Source organism: Labrus mixtus, chromosome 16 (genome assembly GCF_963584025.1).
Source record: "Labrus mixtus chromosome 16, fLabMix1.1, whole genome shotgun sequence".
Taxonomy (NCBI): domain Eukaryota; kingdom Metazoa; phylum Chordata; class Actinopteri; order Labriformes; family Labridae; genus Labrus; species Labrus mixtus.
In genome coordinates, this window is record NC_083627.1 from 728,163 (window position 1) to 750,217 (window position 22,055).

A 22,055-nucleotide genomic window follows, 5' to 3' on the forward strand; every position below is an offset into this window, starting at 1 on the left:
AGACGAGACGTAAAAAGAACGACGCGGAAGTAGCATACGGAGCAACAGAGTCCTCTATACGATGCTATAATGAGAATATTTGTCACATGACACTCAGACTGAGAAACATCAGGAGTGTTTCAGGAGTTTTCTGCAGACATGAACACACTAAATGTGTGCACACCTTGTATCGTTGTATTTCGTCAGTCATGTTAATCTAGTCTAACGTGTAGCTGAGCTCTGTGTCTCACTCTTTCTTTAACTGTGTATCAGGTTCATCTCTCCGCTCAGCTGTGAAGAAATGTTGTTCAGCTTTCCTTGGAACTCGTGTATCAGATTATCAAAACAGATAAATAATCAAAACGCAAACACACCTTTTTATTATTGATGCATGCAAAACAGCGTTTAGTCCAATGGATCAAGGTTTCATCTGGTTGGCTCCATAAATCATTTGGGATTTTTGGGGCCCATTTAAAAAAGAAAATCGATATTGGGGAGGAAAGAAAACAAGATTCCAAAACATCAGCCGATAACTTTCTTAGATTTATGTTCGATCTGTAGAGATAGATAGATTAAAGAGATGCACCGTATGATATGTCCAACACCTGAATGCAGCGCTAATCCCGGCCATCAGAGATGCAGGAAGGAACGGGATGAAACAAAGCCGAGGGGAGAGCGAACGAGGAAATGTAGCGCCACGTGAAGCGACCTCCAATTGTGATGATGTCATCAGCTGATCACCGCTCTGTTGGTCGACTTTAACAGCTGCACAAATGTGACTTTCTTCATTTTATTTTGAAATCTACACTTCAAGGATCAGACAGGATGATGGAAAGTTACTGTTACTACCTCTGTACCGTCTTCAGAGGCGTTACGGGGGGGAGGGGGGGGGGGCGCAGCTGCTCATTTAAAAACAACACTTTATGCATTAATGAAGATGTTTGTGTGTCTCTGTCTCCTGCAGTGAAAGAAGGCATGAAGACATCATCTTAGCGATTAGTCATGGCCGATAAAAGGAAACTACAAGGTGAGATTTCTCTCTCTCTCTCTCTCTCTCTCTCTGTGTGTGTGTGTGTGTGTGTGTGTGTGTGTGTGAGATCAAACATCCGGTGCAGGTAAACAGGGGGATTGCTCGCGGTTTGATCAGCTGCCAGGTGGGTGAGGTTTTACCTGGAATGATATAAAAGAGGGAGAGTCAGACTCCCCGAGGAGAGTCGGTGTTTGATTTATTCTGCTGTGATTGGAAACGCCGCTGATGACATCAGTGTGATAAACTCCTCCCACCTGTTTCTCAAAGGTCAGACCAATTTTAAGGGTTGGTCGCCGCTGCTTTGTGTTTTTGTTTTTTGTAAACAAAAGTCACATGAACTCGCTGGTATCTGGTTTACTGAGTGATGTGAGCTGAATCCTGTCGAGGTTTTTGGCTGCTGCAAAGGATCCAGCTCACTTTATTCTGGGTTATGATCCTAGACCCTGATCCTGGTCTGGGCTTTTAAGGATTACCAAATCCACATTTTGCGCTCTACAATGTTTAGAATTTAGACTGCAGTACCCATTTTAACCACTAGGGGTCAGAGTTACATAATGCTCCTTTAACAGCCGCTCTCTGTGACTTCTGCTCCGAACGCTGCGTGCAGGAGTAGTTTTTATTCTTGTCACGTTTCAGTTCAGTGGATGTGACTCTCTGTGCACAGGGTGACTTTGCGCCTGTGTCTGTGGAAAGTGTGCCAGCATCACCGATGTCAGACAGCAGAGCGTGTTTCAGGCTTCCTCTCCTCTCGTCTGTGAGCTTTGATTTCAAACTTTAAACAGTCGGAGCTGACTGATTACCAGAACAGCCTTCAGGACTCTGATCTTAACGCATCTCACACACACACACACACACACACACACACACACAGCTGTGTAACCTGATCCACACCTTGTGTAACGCCTCAGACAGCTGGAGGCGCCGTCTTTCTCTAACTTCATGCTCAGGATGAAAACATCTGACAGGACTCTTCACGTGTGCTCCTGTCACTCCTCCGACATTAATGCTGTCTTATTAAAGTAACACACACACACACACACACACACACACGCAGGTAGCCTCCCCTGAAACCTCTCCGCTAAGAAGATCAAACAGGAGCCCGAACGCGGTGCCCGTCAGAATGTAATGTATTATTACAGAGGATGAAGACTTTCATCTAAAAATAAAACACCCGCAGCAGAATCTTCACATCGAGGCAGTTTGAGGTCGGACTCAAACTACAGCACGTTCACACGCCTCGGTCCAAGCCGCTGCGTGTTCACGACGACGACACACACACACACACACACACACACACACACACACACACGGCGGCAGCTTTCTCGTCTGTCCCTGGTTATCCATCAGAGTCAGCACAACGGGCCGAGCAACACAGAAGGAAAGGAAACGCTCTGAATATCAGGAGCTGCTGCTTTTCTTCTTCATCTTCTTCTGAATACAGCTCAACAGTGACCGCCTACTTTTTTGGCGCCTTGGGTTCCTGAAGTTAATTTCCCCGTTGACATTTTACAAAATCTTTACCCATCAAGAGATTGAAGTTTTGTAACCATGACAACTAGCTACACCGATACCCGTGACTATAAAACATTTGATCCAGCGCCAAAACTGTAAAGGGCAAAAAGACGACTTCCTGAGTTTAGAAACTACACATCCCACAATGCATTGCGAATGATCCCTCTTAAATGTGACTTCAGTCGTTGTTGTTATTGTGTTTATTCTGTTTATACACATGATGTCATATCTTGTAGTTTGTTTATTAGCACATGTCGTTTTAGCTAACTAACTAGCTAGCCTGCTGGCAAAACGTTCTGTTCACATTCTGTTCACATTACCATGGTAACAGGGAGCTCCACCAATCAGAGACGTCGCTGCGACACTCTATGATCGTGGCTAGTGTAGTTCTTTTCCCCTATATCGTGAATAAACCGTGATGTTCTTAAAGGTTGATATCAGACGAATCGGAGCATTAACCATCGTTTCACACTCAGGTAGCTCGTGGTCGGTCTACCTGTGATGGTTATAACATCACGGCTAATATTCAAATCCATTTTTACCTCTGGAACAACACTGATGAGCTCTGTATGTTGAACCTGATAAACGTGTGTGTGTGTGTGTGTGTGTGTGTGTGTGTGTGTGTGTGTGTGTGTGTGTGTGTGTGTGTGTGTGTGTGTGTGTGTGTGTGTGTGTGTGTGTGTGTGTGTGTGTGTGTGTGTGTGTGTGTGTGTGTGTGTGTGTGTGTGTGTGTGTGTGTGATATCAAACAGGAAGCAGCCCTCTGATGTGTGTTAAACGATCACGTTTCATAACAATAACCTCAGATTTTCTCTCCTGCCTGAGCTGAACGTGGCTCTTCCTGTTTGAACATGTTCATGTGGACTCCTGTAACGAGCGTTGTTTCCTCCTCTCGTTCTCCTGCAGGTGAAATAGATCGATGTCTGAAAAAAGTAGCGGAGGGTGTGGAACAGTTTGAAGACATTTGGCAAAAGGTAAAGAAGGGTTGTTGTTTTTACTTTAAGTTCAAATATTATTGATGTATTTATTGTTAAGAGACCAAAACACTACAGAATGTTTTTAACTCATTTAAAGGTCTCACATCCTCCTCCTCTTCTTCAGTTTAAATAAGTCTCAGAGCTCCTCTTCAACATGTGTGTGAAGTTTCTTGTTCTAAATCCACTCTGATCCTGTATTTGATCATGTCTATAAACCCCTCTATTTCAGCCCTGCTCAGAACAGGCTGTTTCTGTGTCTGTACCTTTAAATATGTAAATGAGCTGTGTCTGACCACGCCCCCTCTCTGGAAGGTCTTGGGTGTACTCGGTCTTTTTTGCTCCATGTCCTATTGTTTGCGGTGAGAAGGCAGACTCAGAGGGCAGAACAAACACCTAGCTGTGGGAGTGTCACCCACCTGGGGGAGGGGCTACTGCCCTTTGTGATGTCATGAAGGGAAAATCTCCAAACGGCCTGTTTGAGCACACATTTTCTGAAAAGTGGAGCAGGCAGAAGACGGAGAGGATGGACTTTTCTCATCATTGGGGGGTTTGTAGACGGACTAGAGACACATGTTAGAGGAACATGGAGAAGAGGATTTTAAATATGTGACCTTTAAAGGTGAACAGAAGAGGGAGAATTTGCCATGTCTCTTTGTCAGTTTCTGACCGTCTCTTACTGTCTCTGCAGCTTCACAACGCAGCCAACGCAAACCAGAAGGAGAAATATGAAGCAGACCTCAAGAAAGAGATCAAAAAGTTACAGGTGAGATCACGCAGAGTCAGCACTCTAACGTGTGAGACATCGAGTCGACCACCGTCTGACGACGACCGACGGGGGGGTTAAGGCGTCTTCAGATGTCTCCAAAAAAAAAACAAGCTGTCTAACTGTACTCTGTAGCGTGTGTGCATGTGCGTGTGTGTGTGTTACCATGACAACCAAACTCCAAGCCAAGCCTGTTTGCTTCGTATGGACGCTGAGTTCAACATCCATGACTCTAAACGTGATCACTGATGAAGCTGTTTCTCTCTCTCTCTCTCTTCTTCTTCTTCTCTGGTCCCTCAGCGTCTTCGAGACCAGATCAAGACGTGGGTGGCTTCCAACGAGATCAAAGACAAACGGCAGCTAGTAGAGAACCGCAAACTCATAGAAACGGTGAGTAGGAGCCGAGCAGAGGAGAGGAGACTCTCCCTGCAGGACCCGTTTTTTTTCCTCTGGAGGATTGTGTCTGTTCAAAAAGTCTAAAATTCAAGGATTTCACAAACTCCAGGTCTCATAGAGGAATATGTTTTATTATCTGTTGGAGAATCAGAGACATCTCAGGCTGCAGGAGCACAAAGATCATCTAAAGTTATCGGATCATATTTTACCCGACTCTCTCGTGTCCTTATGTGGAGAGAAAAAAAAACACACAAAAGTTGTAGGTTTTTTTTTTACCTTAAACACAGCAAAAAGTATGATAATTTTCAGCTTTATTTTTTGGCTTTTTACGCCTTTATTGTAGAGACAGGACAGAGAAAGAGTCTGGAATCAGGGCGAGAGAGAGAGATAGCGGTGGATTGACATGCGGGAAAGTTCCCCGATATGAAACCAAGAATTTCCCCAGGCGGCTTCAAGCCTCTACGTAAGCCGCTGAAACCTCTTGCATAGACTCTCTTCTCCCAGCAATGGAGAGCAGCCTTCTCCTGCCTCCAGAGGGCCATCCAATCAGGAGGAAGGGGGGAGGGGGGGCTTAAAGTCTTTATATGTGATTTTTCACACTTAAATATAAATCAAGTCTATCCTCTGAAAATAACTCTGAGTCATGACTGTCTACAATGGGTGTAACACCCGAGTCCCACTGTCTGTGATGTTTTCAGAGTTTTCAGAGTCCTATCTTCACTTTGTTTACATCGCCCGGACGGCCGGCTGACTCCTCCCCTCGTTTATAAAAGTTGTTTAATTGAGGGACTAGAGAAAAGAAGAATAACATACTGTACTCACTGCTTAACTGTGTTTCTAGATCACGCTCATTTCAGGTAAATTTACATGCAGTGTGAAGATACGAGCAGAATAAAGATCGCTAGCATTAGCATGCTAACACAACAATGCAGCGCGAGTTGTTTTGGTTTCATGCTGGTGCTCAAGGTCGACATCTGCTGGATCAAAAAATCACATATAAAACCTTTAAAGAGACAGCAGATGAAACAAATGCGGGACCCAAGAATGGTCAGTTGTAACTAAAACAATTAGACTTTTGAAATCTTTCTCATGTATTCTCTAAACTTCACTGAAGTGAAATCTGAACATGCAGTGATGCGTTTGAGGCGGAGTTAAATTGAGAGCGGGCGAGATAACCATTCATAGAATCTCAAACTTCAGTGACAAAATGTAGTTGAGTTTCAGAAACAGCAAAATAAAGTCTCTGATCCCTGCTGGGAATGAGAACGCAGTAATTTGGCCTTCTTCCCGGGGAGCAGTGCATCATGGGAGCTGCTCGTTAGCGTAGCTTCCCCGGCCGTCAGCCTTTGATGAGGGCTATTGAGATGGGCTGAATGCGAGCCACCTGCCCGCACAATGAGCCACGAGAGCGACTCGCCAGCTCCCTCTGATCCTGATGAGCCGCTGCTCTTCAGGACTTCCTCTTGGTGTTCATGGCCGACTTGAAATTACACGTTCAGTCTCAGACACCCTGCAGGAAACATCTGTGGTTTGTGAGCAGCACCTCGTCTGTGCCAAAAAAAAATAGAAAAAAAGGAACATCACAGATTTGGTTTCAGAGCCTCATCCTTGGCGTCTTTGAGGCATTTGGCGTTCCTGAAAGCACGTTTGGTGTTAAAGTCGCTCGTTTATTTTAATACATTGGAGAAGAAACAGCTCGAACCTTTTAGAAACAGAACCAATCAGATGCTTCCCTGGCTCCACTTCTAATCTTAAAAAATGTCAAGTTGTGTTTTGTAAATCTAAAGGCGATATTTAGTTGTCTTTGTAAATGTTTTATTTATTTTCATGAGATTATCACTTTATCTTCAGCGCCACAAAACCGTTTTTCTGTTGATTCTTTGATATGATACATTTACGATACAAAGGTCACATTACGTGCAGCGATCCAGTATGTCGGGATAAAATATGTATAATGAGACATAAGTTAATTTCCGACCTTCATTTTTAAAAAGTTGTTCTCTGCGGAGGCTTTGTGTTTGTGTGTTTGTGTGTTTCTCTTTTATTAAATCCAGAGTTTGTTGTGTTTGTTTTTTGTTGCAGCAAATGGAGCGATTCAAAGTGGTGGAGAGGGAGACGAAGACGAAGGCGTATTCTAAAGAGGGCCTCGGTCTGGCCCAGAAGGTCGACCCGGCTCAGAAGGAGAAGGAGGAGGTCGGCACGTGGCTAACGGTGAGGGTCACTTTAACGCACACTGAACGTGACGAATGTACCAAGAGGTCACGTTACGATAAATAGATCACGTTACGATAAAGAGGTCACGTTACGATAAATAGATCACATTACGATAAAGAGGTCACGTTACGATAAATAGATCACGTTACGATAAAGAGGTCACGTTACGATATGAATGACAATAAATAGATCACGTTACGATAAAGAGGTCACGTTACGATAAATAGATCACGTTACGATAAAGAGGTCACGTTATGATAAAGAGGTCACGTTATGATAAAGAGGTCACGTTACGATAAAGAGGTCACGTTACGATAAATAGATCACGTTACGATAAAGAGGTCACGTTACGATAAATAGATCACGTTACGATAAAGAGGTCACGTTATGATAAAGAGGTCACGTTATGATAAAGAGGTCACGTTACGATAAATAGATCACGTTACGATAAAGAGGTCACGTTATGATAAAGAGGTCACGTTACGATAAATAGATCACGTTACGATAAAGAGGTCACGTTACGATAAATAGATCACGTTACGATAAAGAGGTCACGTTACGATAAAGAGGTCACGTTATGATAAATAGATCACGTTACGATAAATAGATCACGTTACGATAAAGAGGTCACGTTACGATAAATAGATCACGTTACGATAAAGAGGTCACGTTACGATAAAGAGGTCACGTTACGATAAATAGGTCACGTTACGATAAAGAGGTCACGTTACGATAAAGAGGTCACGTTATGATAAATAGGTCACGTTACGATAAATAAGTCAAGTTACGATGAATAGGTTACGATAGATAGGTCACGTTACGATGAATAGGTCACGTTACGATGAATAGGTCACGTTACGATAAATAGGTCAAGTTACGATGAATAGGTCACGTTACGATAGATGGGTCACGTTACAATAGATAGGTCACGTTACGATGAATAGGTCACGTTACGATGAATAGGTCACGTTACGATGAATAGGTCACGTTACGATGAATAGGTCACGTTATGATAAATAAGTCACGTTACGATAGATAGGTCAAGTTACGATGAATAGGTCACGTTACGATAAATAAGTCAAGTTACGATGAATAGGTCACGTTACGATAGATGGGTCACGTTACGATAAATAAGTCAAGTTACGATGAATAGGTTACGATAGATAGGTCACGTTACGATAAATAAGTCAAGTTACGATGAATAGGTCACGTTACGATAGATGGGTCACGTTACGATGAATAGGTCACTTTACGATAGATAGGTCACGTTACGATAGATGGGTCACGTTACGATGAATAGGTCACTTTACGATAGATAGGTCACGTTACGATAGATGGGTCACGTTACGATAAATAAGTCAAGTTACGATGAATAGGTCACGTTACGATGAATAGGTCACGTTACGATAAATAAGTCAAGTTACGATGAATAGGTCACGTTACGATAGATGGGTCACGTTACAATAAATAGGTCACGTTACGATAAAGATCACGTTACAATAAATATTTAACATTACGATAAATAGATCACGTTATGATAAATAGGTCACGTTACGAACATGCTGCAGCTTTAGGCTTTGAACAGCAACATCAAAGTGAAATTTAGGGACATTTTGAATCCATTTAATGTGGATGTGAGGCGCGGAATAATCGATAACCACAATGCTTTGCTGCGTTGTATGTTTTTTTGGCACAGCCCTCTTCCCCTTCCTACACGCGGTTTCTTAAAGTCCCGCTTTGTTCTACGTAAAATCAGCTGTTTCAGGTGTGACGTATCGTCGTGTTCACCTGTCCGGTGTTGTGTTTGGTTTGGTGTTCACGTCAGTTCAAACCTTTTTTTCAAACCGTCGTCATTCTTAGTTGATGATCTTTTCCTCTTCTTTCTCCCCGCAGAATACGATAGACACGTTGAACATGCAGGTGGATCAGTATGAGAGCGAGGTGGAGTCTCTCTCGGTCGTTACGAGGAAAAAGAAAGGAGACAAGGAGGTCAGTGTGTTCTTATTCAATCTGTCCCTTTCTCTGATTTTCTATCTGACACTCTCCTCTCTGCTGCAGAGGTCGCGTAGTGCGTCCTCCATTCATCTTCTGCGTCTGCCACGACCACGATGACCTTGCTGACTTATTCTTTTACGTTCTCTCCAGAGGACTCATTTAGAGAAAAACCTCTCGAGTTCATCCTCGATGACGAGTGCACGTTCGTTTCAGAGAACATGAGAACGAGCAGATCCTGCGTTTGGTCTTCAAACTCAAACCGGTGTTCTGGCGTCACATTGTCTACCTCAGCATTTGATTAAGTTGTTAAAATAACAAAGAATCTTTCATTAATGAGTCCAGGAGAGTTTTGTTCTTGTGACGTCATCGTGCGACGCTGTCACTTTTGTTTACATGAGATTAGTGCGATGGTGGACGTAACCAAACTAGCGCTGGTGCTAACGATGCTAACTGGACTTTTTACACACACACACACACACACACACACACACACACACACACACACACACACACACACACACACACAGTTACTCTCCCACTATGTTGACGAGCAGAGATGCCTGATTGGACGACAGAGGTCACTGCTGCTTCATACAACAGTCCCACCACACAAACCCCGCCGCCAACGTCTGGACGAGTCTTTGGGGTGGTGGAAAAACTTTGAAAATGAAATGGTCATTGCTGTTGACTTGGCATGCTCATGACAGCCGTAACAGCGTAGTTTTGTGAATTCATGTGGACAAAGATGTTTTTGAGCGTTTGTGGACAGGATCTTTTTTTTTTTTTTTTAAACCTGAGTTTAAAAAAATACCCGCCTACGTGTTGTCGAGTTCTTAAATCATGAGGAATAATCCTCTAGAGATCAAATTGTAATGCCAGCAAGTTTTTAGTTGTTGTGGTCGACAATCCGAGGAGTTTCAAAGCTCCTGATGGACCCTGAAAGCACCATCTCAGCCTGCACCTTCTCTCCTTTAATTATAAACACGGCGTCACATTAAGAGTTCAGATTTCTCCATCGGAGCGTGATCGACCTCCTCATGTCCCCAACATGTGCTGCTGCATTAAAAACACATTATCACGCTCCGCTCTGCTGCCTCGGCCAACGCAGCGGACGAAACAACATGCGTCCAAAGCGCTCCTCGCTGCTTCTCATAATCACATCAGCTCGGCGAGGCGCACAGGTACATGTGTGCTCTGTTTCTTTTTCTGAACGTTTATCAACACACACACACACACACAAACACAGACTCTAGTGTCCAAACACTCTGACACACCTTTAAACACAGGCGGGCAGACGCCGTGTGAGCGCTTTACAACATGTGTGAATGAGTTAGGAGAATTAAATATTGAAATCCCAAGTGTTGCTGTGAGCGCGTCTGATGAAGCATGAAACCACAAAGTGCGCATGAAGCTGCTGCTCAACATTTCCTTTCTGCTTCTCTCTAAACAGGCTTTCTTTGTCGTTTCAATCGATTCATTATTTAAATTCTTAGTGTTTTGCACTTGATGCATGCAGCGTATTTCCCCAAGATGGTAAATTTTACGCATTTTAATGCAATAAAGAAAAAAACTAGGGCGGTCAAACGATGTTTATGGAGCTGCTTGCAGACTCGCTGAAAGCAGAGAGTGTGGAGGGGGGGGGGGGGGGGGGCGACATGCAGCAGAGGGCTGAGGTCGGATTCGATCCTACAGCTGCTGTGATCAGGACTATAGCCTCTGTACATGGGACGAGGGTCCTTATCGCTATGCTATCGGCGCCCCCCGATTTCATGAAAGTATCGAAAGCTAAAATGGGACTTATTTTTCCATCAGATTCTGCTGAACAAACGTCTGAAACTTCCAAAAATCCTGAAAGGTGGAAACATGATCAGAATGTGTCTTAAACGTCTCTAAGGTCATAAGAACTATTTTAAACGGGTTTGGCCCTCCTCTTTCTGTTTTGCCCTTGCTGTGCAGAAACAGGACCGGATTGAAGAGCTCAAGAAATTTATCGAAAAGCATCGACACCACATCCGGATGCTGGAGACGATCCTGAGGATGCTCGACAACGACTCTGTGCAGGTCGACTCCGTCAGGAAGATCAAGGTGGGTTCACATTCAAGGTCACCGTACTGGATTCTTTCTGGACATTACCATACAGCTGTTACAGATTACTTCCTTTTGACTTGTTGCACCTTTAAGTCTTTTGGTTTACAACATTCGGTCAAAGTGGAAGTGTAATGTGGTCGGAGGTCGAAGCGTTCTGAGCGTGCTCCACAGGGCCTTCAGATATCGTAAACTAGAGGGATTGTTTGCGACCAAGAGGCAACCTCCGGTGTTGAAAAATGAACTAGAGGTGCAGGCGAGCACACCCGCTTAAAGGCTTTATATGCGATATATGCGAATATATGATATTTTTTGATCCAGCAGATGTCGCCCTTGAGCACCAGCATGACATATTAAGCCTTTAATGTTGCTGTTATCACCTGAAACTTGTAGAGGGGAGAATTCAGGATTACCTGAAGGAACAGACGGGCGACTTCACTCAGGCTTCTCCTTTAATATTTACAGTCTGTCTTTAAAAAGGCATATAAAACAGTTCCTTCTGAAATACACTAACTCTCTTTCTTTGGATGTTTTCCTCCTAAAGGACGACGTGGAGTATTACCTCGACTCGTCGCAGGATCCAGACTTCGAGGAGAACGAGTTTCTTTACGACGACCTCGACCTGGAAGACATCCGTAAGTAGAGAGAGAGAGGCTTCAGACGTTCATGATGTTTAAAATGACACGTGTCTTTAAACTCTCCTCCCTCTGTGTCCACGCTCCCTCCAGCTCAGGCGCTGCTCGCCACCTCCCCGCCGGGAAACTCGATCTTGGAGGACGAGATCTTCCAGCACTCCAGCAGCACGCCGACCTCCACCACCTCGTCCTCGCCCATCCCCCCTTCACCTGCTACTTGCACTACGGTAAAAACAACAACAACAAAAACCTGTTCTGCAGAGTTTCAACCTTCTTAGACTTTAAAATATTGTTGGTATTTCCAAAGAAGAAGAAGGAGGTCACGCCTGAACGATCACCTGCCTGTTTGTTCACAGCACGCGGCGTTCTTTCTCCCAGGATGCTGCTGTGCTGACGTTAGCGTAACCTCGCTCACCGTATCGATGGCGGTGTTGTCGTCTGTTTCACATAAAGTAACGAGTGCTATGCAGTAATTCTAATGCCGTGTTTAAATCTGGAGTGACATATGAAGCCTAAGAGCCAAGGCAAGTCGTTATTTTTGCATAATTAGGGGCGTGGCTGAGTTGACTGACAGGTGGACACGTTGTAGTTGTTACTCAGGAGGTTTTAAGGCTTTACATTTTGAGGCGGTTTGATGCGTGAACGTCTTCGAGCGAAGGTCGGGATCTCGCAGGAGAACGTAGGATGATTGTCTTTGTATCTGCTGATGTCAAGCTCCGCTATCGTCTCTCATTGTTCGGCTCGTTAGAGAGCTTCCTCTTCCTCCCACTCGCAGAACGTAGTGAACGACTTATTATCGCTTCAGCTGGCATTGTTTGAAGCTGATCACACGGAGGTTAACTTCAGCATGAAAGAGGAAGTGAAGGAGAGAGAGAGAGAGAGACATGAACGCCGCGGTGAAGAGTGAGGGTTTAACTTTTAATTATCAAAGAAAAGTTAATGGAAAATGATTACAGCGTAGAAGAACAGAGAGCTTTAGTGCAGCGCTCTAAGATCTAAGTTTAAGCTCCAGATCTGAACGAGTAAATCCACAATATCTGACTTCTTCTTCTGGGTTACTGTAACAATCCAACAATGTGATAAGTCCGCCGCGTCTCAGCTCTGTCAGTCTCTCTGCAGCAGGGACACATGGCGAGCGGGACAGGAAGTCAGACACCTAAACAACATTAAAACATTTATTTTCAAAATAAAACATCAGAACAATGACCTTAAGTGTTGTTGGTGTGTTTCTACGGGTTTTATTACCACGTGCATCGTGTTATCTCGCGCTGATTCTCCAGCTGTCCGGCGCCCTGAAAGCGCAGCCTGTGAGTGTTGACCAACGAGGGAGCACAGATCCAACCTAGGGCTGGGCAATATATCGAGTTTTTAAGATATATAGATATATATTTAAGACAATATTGTAAATATGGATATAGTTTATGTTGCATTAAAATAACGTTACAGAGGTGTCAGTTCACCTTTTTCTCATCTCACTGATGATGACTGACTGTCTGTCCCTCTTAACCCTGCTCCTCCTTTCTCTCTCTTTTATTGTATTTAAGGAACATTTTTATTTTATAATATTACTTTTTAAATTCACAAACAGGTAGTTTATTTTCCATGTGTTTTCACTGTTAATAAAATATATATATATCGAGTATCGCCATTCAGCTAAACAATATCAAGATATGAGTTTTGGTCCATATCGACCAGCCCTGATCCAACCGGGTGTCTGCTGGAAGTTCTTGGTTAATTTTGATGGTTATCTTTGTCTCCTTGTTGTTTTTCAGGAGAACTCAGAAGACGACAAGAAGAGGGGCCGATCGACGGACAGCGAAGTGAGTCAGGTGAGATTAGAGACATGAAAACACTCTTTTCTTTCTGCTCAGCCGTGGTCACGTGTCTGTTCACTCATACTGATTCCACGCCGGCGTTCTGACCGACAGGTAAACGTGTCCCTGCTTCTCTTTCAGTCACCTGTGAAGAACGGAAACCCCTCGTCCTCGTTATCCTCGTCCTCCTCCTCCTCTTCCTCCTCCTCCTCATCGTCCTCCTGCTCTTCCTCCTCCGTCTCCGGACTGGCCTCGTCCTCACTGGTCTCTATGGCAACCATCGCCGTGGGAGGAAGCGGCGGCGCCTCAGGGGGCAGCAGCCATCAGGTGAACTCTTTCGGTCTGCTCTCCAACGCCGCCGCCAGCAGCTACAGCAACGCCACCCAGCAGCCCCCCCACCCGTTGGTCCAGCAGCAGCAGGTCAAGAACTCCGTCATCTCGTCCTCCATCTCGACTCCTCTGACAAACTCCGCCTCCTCCGCCATCAGTTATCCCGCCTCCTCCGCCGCCTCTCCCCCCAACGCCAGCACGCAGGGTCTCCTGTCCTCTAGCTCGCAGCCCCTCGCTCTGTCGGCGTCCCCGCAGAACTCCAACAGTCTGGGCCTGGGTCTGGGTCTCTCTCTGGGGAAAGGCGGCATGTCGGGCTCCCTCACCAGCAGCCCCATGTCTGGAGGTCTCGGCCTGTCGGGGATGCCGGCGTCCCTGAGCACCATGGCGAGCCTCCTGTCCAGCTCCACCGCGCCCTACTCTCAGGCAGCCTCCACCGGCGCCTTCAGCTCGGGCCTGCCCGGCTCCTTAGGCGGCGTCAGCACCACCAGCACCACCAACAGCGCTCTGGGCTCCATCGGCAGCGGCAACATGACAGTCGGCGGGCCGACATCCACATCAGGAGGTCTGCTGGGAGCGGCGCCCGGCCTCAACAGCATCGGCTCTGGGATTCTGGGTCTGGGCTCGAGTCAGTCGGGGATGCAGGGGTCTTCTCTGATGTCGCTGAGCCCCGTCGGAGGTTTGGCGCCCGGCAGTGGAGTAGGAGTCATCGGGAGTAACGGAGGCAGCTCAGGGTCGGCGGGGAGCAGCATGCTGGGAGGAAACTCCTCGCTCTCGATCAGGCCGCCGAGCCAACAGAAGCAGAACGGCAGCAGCAGTGAGTATCTGATGAGAGGAGCGATCATTATTATTATTCATTATAAATCAATAAACCTGACAGGAAGTTAACAGGAAGTTAACAGGAAGTTAACATGAAGCCAACGCTTCGTGTTTGTCCTTTTCTCTTACAGGTTACAGTGCCGTGGTAGCAGACAGCACAACAGACTCCGCCCTCAACAGTGCCAGCCAATCACAAATCAGCCAACCCTCGTGTTTGACCTCCACAGCCAATCAGCCGTGAGTCCACAGACAGAACCAACGAATCAGAAGCTCTGATGACATCACTCTGAATTCTCTAATTCTTGTTTGATCAAACTTGAGTGTTGAGTTAAGTTGACTTCCTCTCTCCTCTCCGTCTCCTGCTCTCCCAGTAAGGACACTGGTCCGAGTTTACTCGGCTCTCTAAGTCTGTCATCCAGCTCCCCGTCGCCGGCTTACTACAGCGAGGCCAAAACAGTGATGGGAGGCAGCCTGCTGAACGGCCCGCTGTCGTACTCACAGCCCACAGACGGCATCAAGGTGAGAATATGACGTCACACACACACACACTCACACACACTCACACACACACACACACACAGATACACACAGATACACACACACACACACACACACACACTCACACTCACACACACACACACACACTCACACTCACACTCACACACACACACACACACACACTCTCACACACACACTCTCACACACTCACACACAGAGATACACACACACACACACACACTCACACTCACTCACTCACTCACTCACTCACACTCACACTCACACTCACACTCACACACACACACACACACTCTCACACACTCACACACAGAGACACACACACACACACACACACGCACACACTCTCACACACACACTCTCACACACTCACACACACTCTCACACACTCACACACTCACTCCTGGGGTTTGTCTTCCTAAAAGGTCGTTTTTGAGTTTTGTTTAAAACAGGTTCATAATTTATTTGCTGCAGCGACATAACTATGATGTCACTGTGACATCACTGTGACCTCAAAGTGACCTCACTGTGACACGACTGTGACCTCACTGACACGACTGACCTGTGACCTCACTGTGACATCACTGTGGCACAACTGTGACCTCAATGTGACATCACTGTGGCACAACTGTGACCTCAATGTGACATCACTGTGGTACAACTGTGACCTCAATGTGACATCACTGTGACATCACTGTGGTACAACTGTGACCTCACTGTGACGATCATTATTTAAATATATAGAAATTAAAAATATTGCAGTTACATTTTCTTCTTCGTTTCTGAAATCGCCCCTCAGTGGCCTGAAGTCACATCAGAAACTAAATGTTTGAGAACAAGCAGACGAGAGTAAACAAAGCGCCTCAAAGAAAGTGACCACGGTTAACTTCTCTCCGGTGTGACGGAGGGGACCGGGTATCTGTAAGAATCTGTTCTCTTATGAGTGTGTTTGTCCGTCAGCCACAGGAGCCTCTGAGCAGCCTGAAGTCCATGGCCGAGCGAGCAGCACTCAGCTCAGGGATGGAGGGAGACGTGCCCTCCCTGCACCTCACCTCAGGTAACACACACACACACACACACACACACACACACACACACACACACACACACACAGGTAACAAAAGAATTGGAGGGTTGTCTCGGAGCAGAAATAGAAAAGCTGTGTTTTAATGGAACAAAATGTCATCTCACCTCCCACTCTCAGCCTCCTCTGAATAAAAACTCTCATCCTGACTCAACTTCTCTCTTCCTCTCTCTGACTTCCCCAATCTCTCCCCCCCCCTCCCCCTGTTGCACCCCCTCCCCCTGCTGCACCCCTCCCCTCCTCTCTCTCTTTTTTAACCCCGCCTCTCTGCACAGACATCTTCCCCAGCAGCACTACGGCGCCCTCGGGCCCCCCGTCAGCACCTCAGCCCTCACTGTCAGAGGTCAGCATCCCCCCCTCGTTGGGGGTCTGCCCGCTGGGCCCAGTCCCCCTGTCCAAGGACCAGCTGTACCAACAGGCCATGGAGGAGGCGGCGTGGACCCACATGCCCCACCCGTCCGACTCGGAGAGGATCAGGTGCAGTGAAATGTTTGTTTACTTTTTTTTACTCTTCTGCACCACACAGATTAACACACAGAAATCTCTTTTCAAATGTTTGAATGATTTAAATGTCAGAGACCATTTCCCCGTCTCGCTGTGATGTCACGCTCGGGAGGCGGTCTAAAGTTCAATCGTTTTCTAGTTTGAACGTTATGAATAATTTACGACTTCTTGCTCTACTCTCGACAAACGACGCGTCATCGGGCTGAGCGGTCGTGCGTCTCAAACATCGGGTCTGAATCGACCTGCAATCGTCGATCCTCCTTAAGAACGGTACGGGACAACCACGCCGCGTGTGGAGTGCGAGATGATCTCCGTCGTGTTCATCAACGGTCAGTTTGCTGACGTTTAAAAATGAAGCTCAAAGAACTAATCGGCTGCAGAACACACACACACACACACACACACACACACACACACACACACACACACACACACACACACAGATCAGGCACAATTAGAGAGCAGATTATTCCGGCTCTGTATCGACTGTGCTGTCTGCCCACGCAGGTACAACTGACATTTAAATCCAAACACTCAAACCCTCTCCAAACACAGAACCTGTTCCACACACACACTCAGAGACACACACACACACACACAGAGACACACACACACACACAGAGACACACACACACACTCAGAGACACACACACACACTCAGAGACACACACACACACACACACACACACACACACACACAGAGACACACACACACACACAGAGACACACACACACACACAGAGACACACACACACACAGACACACACACACAGAGACACACACACACACACAGAGACACACACACACACACACAGAGACACACACACACACTCAGAGACACACACACACACAGAGACACACACACACACACTCAGAGACACACACACACACTCAGAGACACACACACACACACAGAGACACACACAGAGACACACACACACACACACAGAGACACACACACACACACACACAGAGACACACACACACACTCAGAGACACACACACACACAGAGACACACACACACTCAGAGACACACACACACACTCAGAGACACACACACACACTCAGAGACACACACACACACAGAGACACACACACACACACACTCAGAGACACACACACACACACAGAGACACACACACACACACTCAGAGACACACACACACACAGAGACACACACACACACACTCAGAGACACACACACACACTCAGAGACACACACACACACACAGAGACACACACACACACACAGAGACACACACTCAAAGACACACACACACAGACACACACACACACAGACACACACTCAGAGACACACACACACTCAGAGACACACACACACACTCAGAGACACACACACACACTCAGAGACACACACACACACACTCAGAGACACACACACACACACACACACACACACACACACTCAGAGAGACACACACACACACTCAGAGACACACACACACACACACTCAGAGACACAAACACACACACACACACACACACACACACACACACACACACTCAGAGACACACACACACACACACACACTCAGAGACACACACACACACACACACACACACACTCAGAGAGACACACACACACACTCAGAGACACAAACACACACACACACACACACTCAGAGACACACACACACACACACAGAGACACAAACACACACACACACACACACACACACACACACACACACACAGACACACACACACTCAGAGAGACACACACACACACTCAGAGAGACACACACACACACACACACACACACACACACTCAGAGAGACACACACACACACTCAGAGACACACACACACACACACACTCAGAGACACAAACACACACACACACACACATGCAGAGCCTGAAGGATATCTTTCGATAAATCTGATAATAATTGTTTGTGTTGCTCCTCGCTGTCATCAAGTGAATCTTTGTTACAGCGAGCGCATCACGCGACAACAACGTCAACGAGTCGAGTTTATTTAACAAGAGCAAAGGTTAAAGGTCACAGATCCTCCTCCTCCTCCTCTTCAACCCGTGTAAATAAGTCTCAGAGAGGGCGAAGTGACTCCGCCTTTCTAAACCTCGGGTTTGGACTTACGGTTACCCCCGCAGCACGGCCGCCTTTCCTCTAACCGAAGCAAACTCCACTTTGACCACACGGGGCACCGACCTCTGGCTCGCTGTCTCTGGCGTTGCTGCTGGCGTCAAAATTTTCTCACAAGCACAGCTGCCCTCGAACACGTTTGTTAGCTCATGAGCCACAACGTCCTCCTCGCCAACGCGTTATGGCGATCCACACATCGGGATCGAGCTTCCGTGGGTTAGGGCGTGCAGTAAACGATCTGATGAAGTGGTTTAGATTTTGTGATTTCTGTGCCGTCCTGCTGACCCCCCCCCTCCCATCTGTGTGGATCCACAGGCAGTACCTGATGAGGAACCCGTGCCCCACCCTGCCTTTCCACCACCAGGTGCCACCGCCACACTCGGACACGGTGGAGTTTTACCAGAGGCTTTCCACGGAGACGCTCTTCTTCATCTTTTACTACCTGGAGGTGAGCGCCAACAAACGCCGTCTGCTCTACTGCAGCCACTTTAAAAATAAGAGATGAATTATCCTGAGTTAAGTTATCTCATCAACATTTCTCATCTTTGTCCTCCTCGCTGAACGATTCCTCCTCCTCCATCTGTTCCTTCCACTTCTTCTTAAATCCCCTTTTTTTTTTTCTTCTCTTTCACATCCTTCTGCTCCATTTTCTTCTATTTCTCCTCCTCTACCTCCACAATCTTCCCCTCTTTCTCATTCTCCACCTCTCCTATTCCTCCTTCCTTTCCTTTTTTTAAACTTCTCTTCCTTCTCTCTTCTCCCTCTCTCTCCTTTTCCCTCTCCTCTCTCTCCCTCCTCCCTCCCTCTCTCCTCCTCCCTCCTCCCTCTCCTCCTCTCTCTCTCTCTCTCCTCTCCTCCCTCCCTCTCTCTCCTTTTCCCTCTCCTCTCTCTCCCTCCTCCTCTCCCCTCTCCTCTCCCCTCTCCTCCTCCCTCCCTCTCTCTCCTCCTCTCCCCCTCCTCTCTCCTCTCCTCCCTCTCTCTCTCCCTCCTCCTCTCCCTCTCCTCTCCCCTCTCCTCCTCCCTCCCTCTCTCTCCTCCTCTCCCCCTCCTCTCTCCTCTCCTCCCTCTCTCTCCCTCCTCCTCCTCCCTATCTCTCTCCCTCCTCTCCTCCCCTCCTCCTCCCTCTCTCTCTCTCTCCCTCCTCTCCTCCTCCCCTCCCCTCCTCCTCTCTCCTCTCCTCCTCTCTCCCTCCTCTCCTCCCCTCCTCCTCCTCCCTATCTCTCTCCCTCCTCTCCTCCTCCCTCTCCCTCTCCCCTCCTCCTCCCTCCCTCTCTCTCTCCTCTCCCTCTCCTCCCTCCCTCCCTCTCTCCTCTCCTCCTCCCTCCCTCTCCTCCTCTCTCTCCTCTCCTCCTCCCTCCCTCTCTCCTCTCCTCCTCCTCCCTCTCTCCTCTCCCTCTCCTCCCTCCCTCCCTCTCTCCTCTCCTCCTCCCTCCCTCTCCCTCTCCTCCTCCCTCTCTCTCTCCTCTCCTCCTCCCTCTCTCTCTCCTCTCCTCTCCTCCTCCCTCCCTCTCTCCTCTCCTCCTCCTCCCTCTCTCCTCTCTCCTCTCCTCCTCCCTCCCCCTCCTCCTCCCTCTCTCCTCTCCTCCTCCCTCCCTCTCTCCTCTCCTCCTCCCTCCCTCTCCCTCTCCTCCCTCTCCTCTCCTCCTCCCTCCCTCTCTCCTCTCCTCCTCCTCCCTCTCTCCTCTCTCCTCTCCTCCTCCCTCCCTCCTCCCTCTCCTCTCCTCCTCCCTCCCTCTCTCCTCTCCTCCTCCTCCCTCTCTCCTCTCTCCTCTCCTCCTCCCTCCCTCTCTCCTCTCCTCCTCCTCCCTCTCCCTCTCCTCCTCCCTCTCCTCTCCTCCTCCCTCCCTCTCTCCTCTCCTCCTCCCTCCCTCTCTCCTCTCCTCCTCCCTCCCTCTCCCTCTCCTCCTCCCTCTCCTCTCCTCCTCCCTCCCTCTCTCCTCTCCTCCTCCCTCTCTCTCTCCTCTCCTCCCCTCCTCCCTCCCTCTCTCCTCTCCTCCTCCTCCCTCTCTCCTCTCTCCTCTCCTCCTCCCTCCCTCCCTCCCTCTCTCCTCTCCTCCTCTCCTCTCCTCCTCCCTCTCGCTCTCTCTCCTCTCCTCCCTCCCTCTCTCCTCTCCTCCTCCCTCACCCTCCTCCCTCCCTCCCTCCCTCTCTCCTCTCCTCCTCCCTCCCTCTCTCCTCTCCTCCTCTCCTCTCCTCCTCCCTCTCGCTCTCTCTCCTCTCCTCCCTCCCTCTCTCCTCTCCTCCTCCCTCCCTCCCTCCCCTCTCCTCCTTCCTCCTCCCTCCCTCTCTCCTCTCCTCCTCCCTCCCTCTCCCTCTCCTCCTCCCTCTCGCTCTCTCTCCTCTCCTCCCTCCCTCTCCCTCTCCTCCTCCCTCCCCCTCCTCCTCCCTCTCCTCCCCCCCTCCTCTCTGCAGGGTACTAAGGCCCAGTATCTGGCAGCCAAGGCCCTGAAGAAGCAGTCGTGGCGTTTCCACACGAAGTACATGATGTGGTTTCAGAGACACGAAGAACCTAAAACCATCACCGATGAGTTTGAGCAGGTAGGCTCCTCCCCCTTTTTAACCCTGCTGGACAAAGTGTGTAACTGCATCCTGAAACGCTTTTAGCTGCATGCTGGGAACTTTAACTTATAACAAATACTCGCACATGACGACTCGGCGATTCATTGTGCCATCGTTTCCACTGCCAAGGCGCATTTTCTAATTCTTCTAGGTAAGTCGCAGGTTCTCCTGCCCGACCTCTAAACCAGGTGTTTGTGTTCTTCAGGGAACATATATTTACTTTGATTATGAGAAGTGGGGCCAGCGGAAGAAGGAAGGCTTCACGTTTGAGTACCGGTACCTGGAGGACCGCGACCTCCAGTGACCTGCAGCCACAAAGAACGGACGGACGGACGGACGGACGGACGGACGGACGGACGGACGGACGCCAGGCGGGATGAGGGAGGACGGCGAGTGGTCCACCTGCCTGCTGACATTCCTGGATTTAATCCCAGCTCTTTCGGAGAGGAAGGAGGAGGAGGGGGGAGGGGCAAACGGCTTTACAAGGACACATTTAAAGACCCCTCCCCCTCCGCTCGACTCTCCACGCCACCTCCTCCATCATCAGGCATTTTTCTTTTTTCCTGAACTTTAACGATAAGACACAAAATCACCCTGTATACACTCTCTCTCTCTCTCTCTCTCTCTGTCTCTCTCCCTCTCTCTCTCTCTCTGTCTCTCTCTCTCTGTCTCTCTCTCTCTCTCTGTCTCTCTCTGTCTCTCCCTCTCTCTCTCTCTCTCTCT

General features: G+C 48.1%; 1 protein-coding gene across 6 annotated transcripts in view; it reads left to right on the forward strand.

Annotated features, from left to right (window-relative positions):
- Nucleotides 1-22,044, forward strand: part of LOC132991059 (CCR4-NOT transcription complex subunit 3-like) — a 24,404-nt gene extending 2,360 nt beyond the window's left edge. Inside the window, exons 2-19 of one of the 6 annotated variants that reach the window (XM_061059644.1) lie at nucleotides 944-1,006; nucleotides 3,427-3,494; nucleotides 4,186-4,260; nucleotides 4,561-4,650; nucleotides 6,739-6,867; nucleotides 8,764-8,859; nucleotides 10,822-10,950; nucleotides 11,495-11,585; nucleotides 11,679-11,812; nucleotides 13,358-13,414; nucleotides 13,541-14,543; nucleotides 14,644-14,782; nucleotides 14,917-15,064; nucleotides 16,022-16,118; nucleotides 16,421-16,622; nucleotides 19,089-19,221; nucleotides 21,186-21,311; nucleotides 21,538-22,044. In XM_061059644.1, the coding sequence (XP_060915627.1) occupies nucleotides 982-1,006; nucleotides 3,427-3,494; nucleotides 4,186-4,260; nucleotides 4,561-4,650; nucleotides 6,739-6,867; nucleotides 8,764-8,859; nucleotides 10,822-10,950; nucleotides 11,495-11,585; nucleotides 11,679-11,812; nucleotides 13,358-13,414; nucleotides 13,541-14,543; nucleotides 14,644-14,782; nucleotides 14,917-15,064; nucleotides 16,022-16,118; nucleotides 16,421-16,622; nucleotides 19,089-19,221; nucleotides 21,186-21,311; nucleotides 21,538-21,636 (2,841 nt within the window). In that variant the 5' untranslated portion in view covers nucleotides 944-981 and the 3' untranslated portion in view covers nucleotides 21,637-22,044. Of the gene's footprint in view, nucleotides 1-943; nucleotides 1,007-3,426; nucleotides 3,495-4,185; nucleotides 4,261-4,560; nucleotides 4,651-6,738; nucleotides 6,868-8,763; nucleotides 8,860-10,821; nucleotides 10,951-11,494; nucleotides 11,586-11,678; nucleotides 11,813-13,357; nucleotides 13,415-13,540; nucleotides 14,544-14,643; nucleotides 14,783-14,916; nucleotides 15,065-16,021; nucleotides 16,119-16,420; nucleotides 16,635-19,088; nucleotides 19,222-21,185; nucleotides 21,312-21,537 lie in introns of all 6 variants that reach the window. The other 5 variants (XM_061059642.1, XM_061059643.1, XM_061059641.1 and 2 more) reach the window with 5 other exon arrangements.
- Nucleotides 22,045-22,055: the final 11 nt, after the last annotated feature.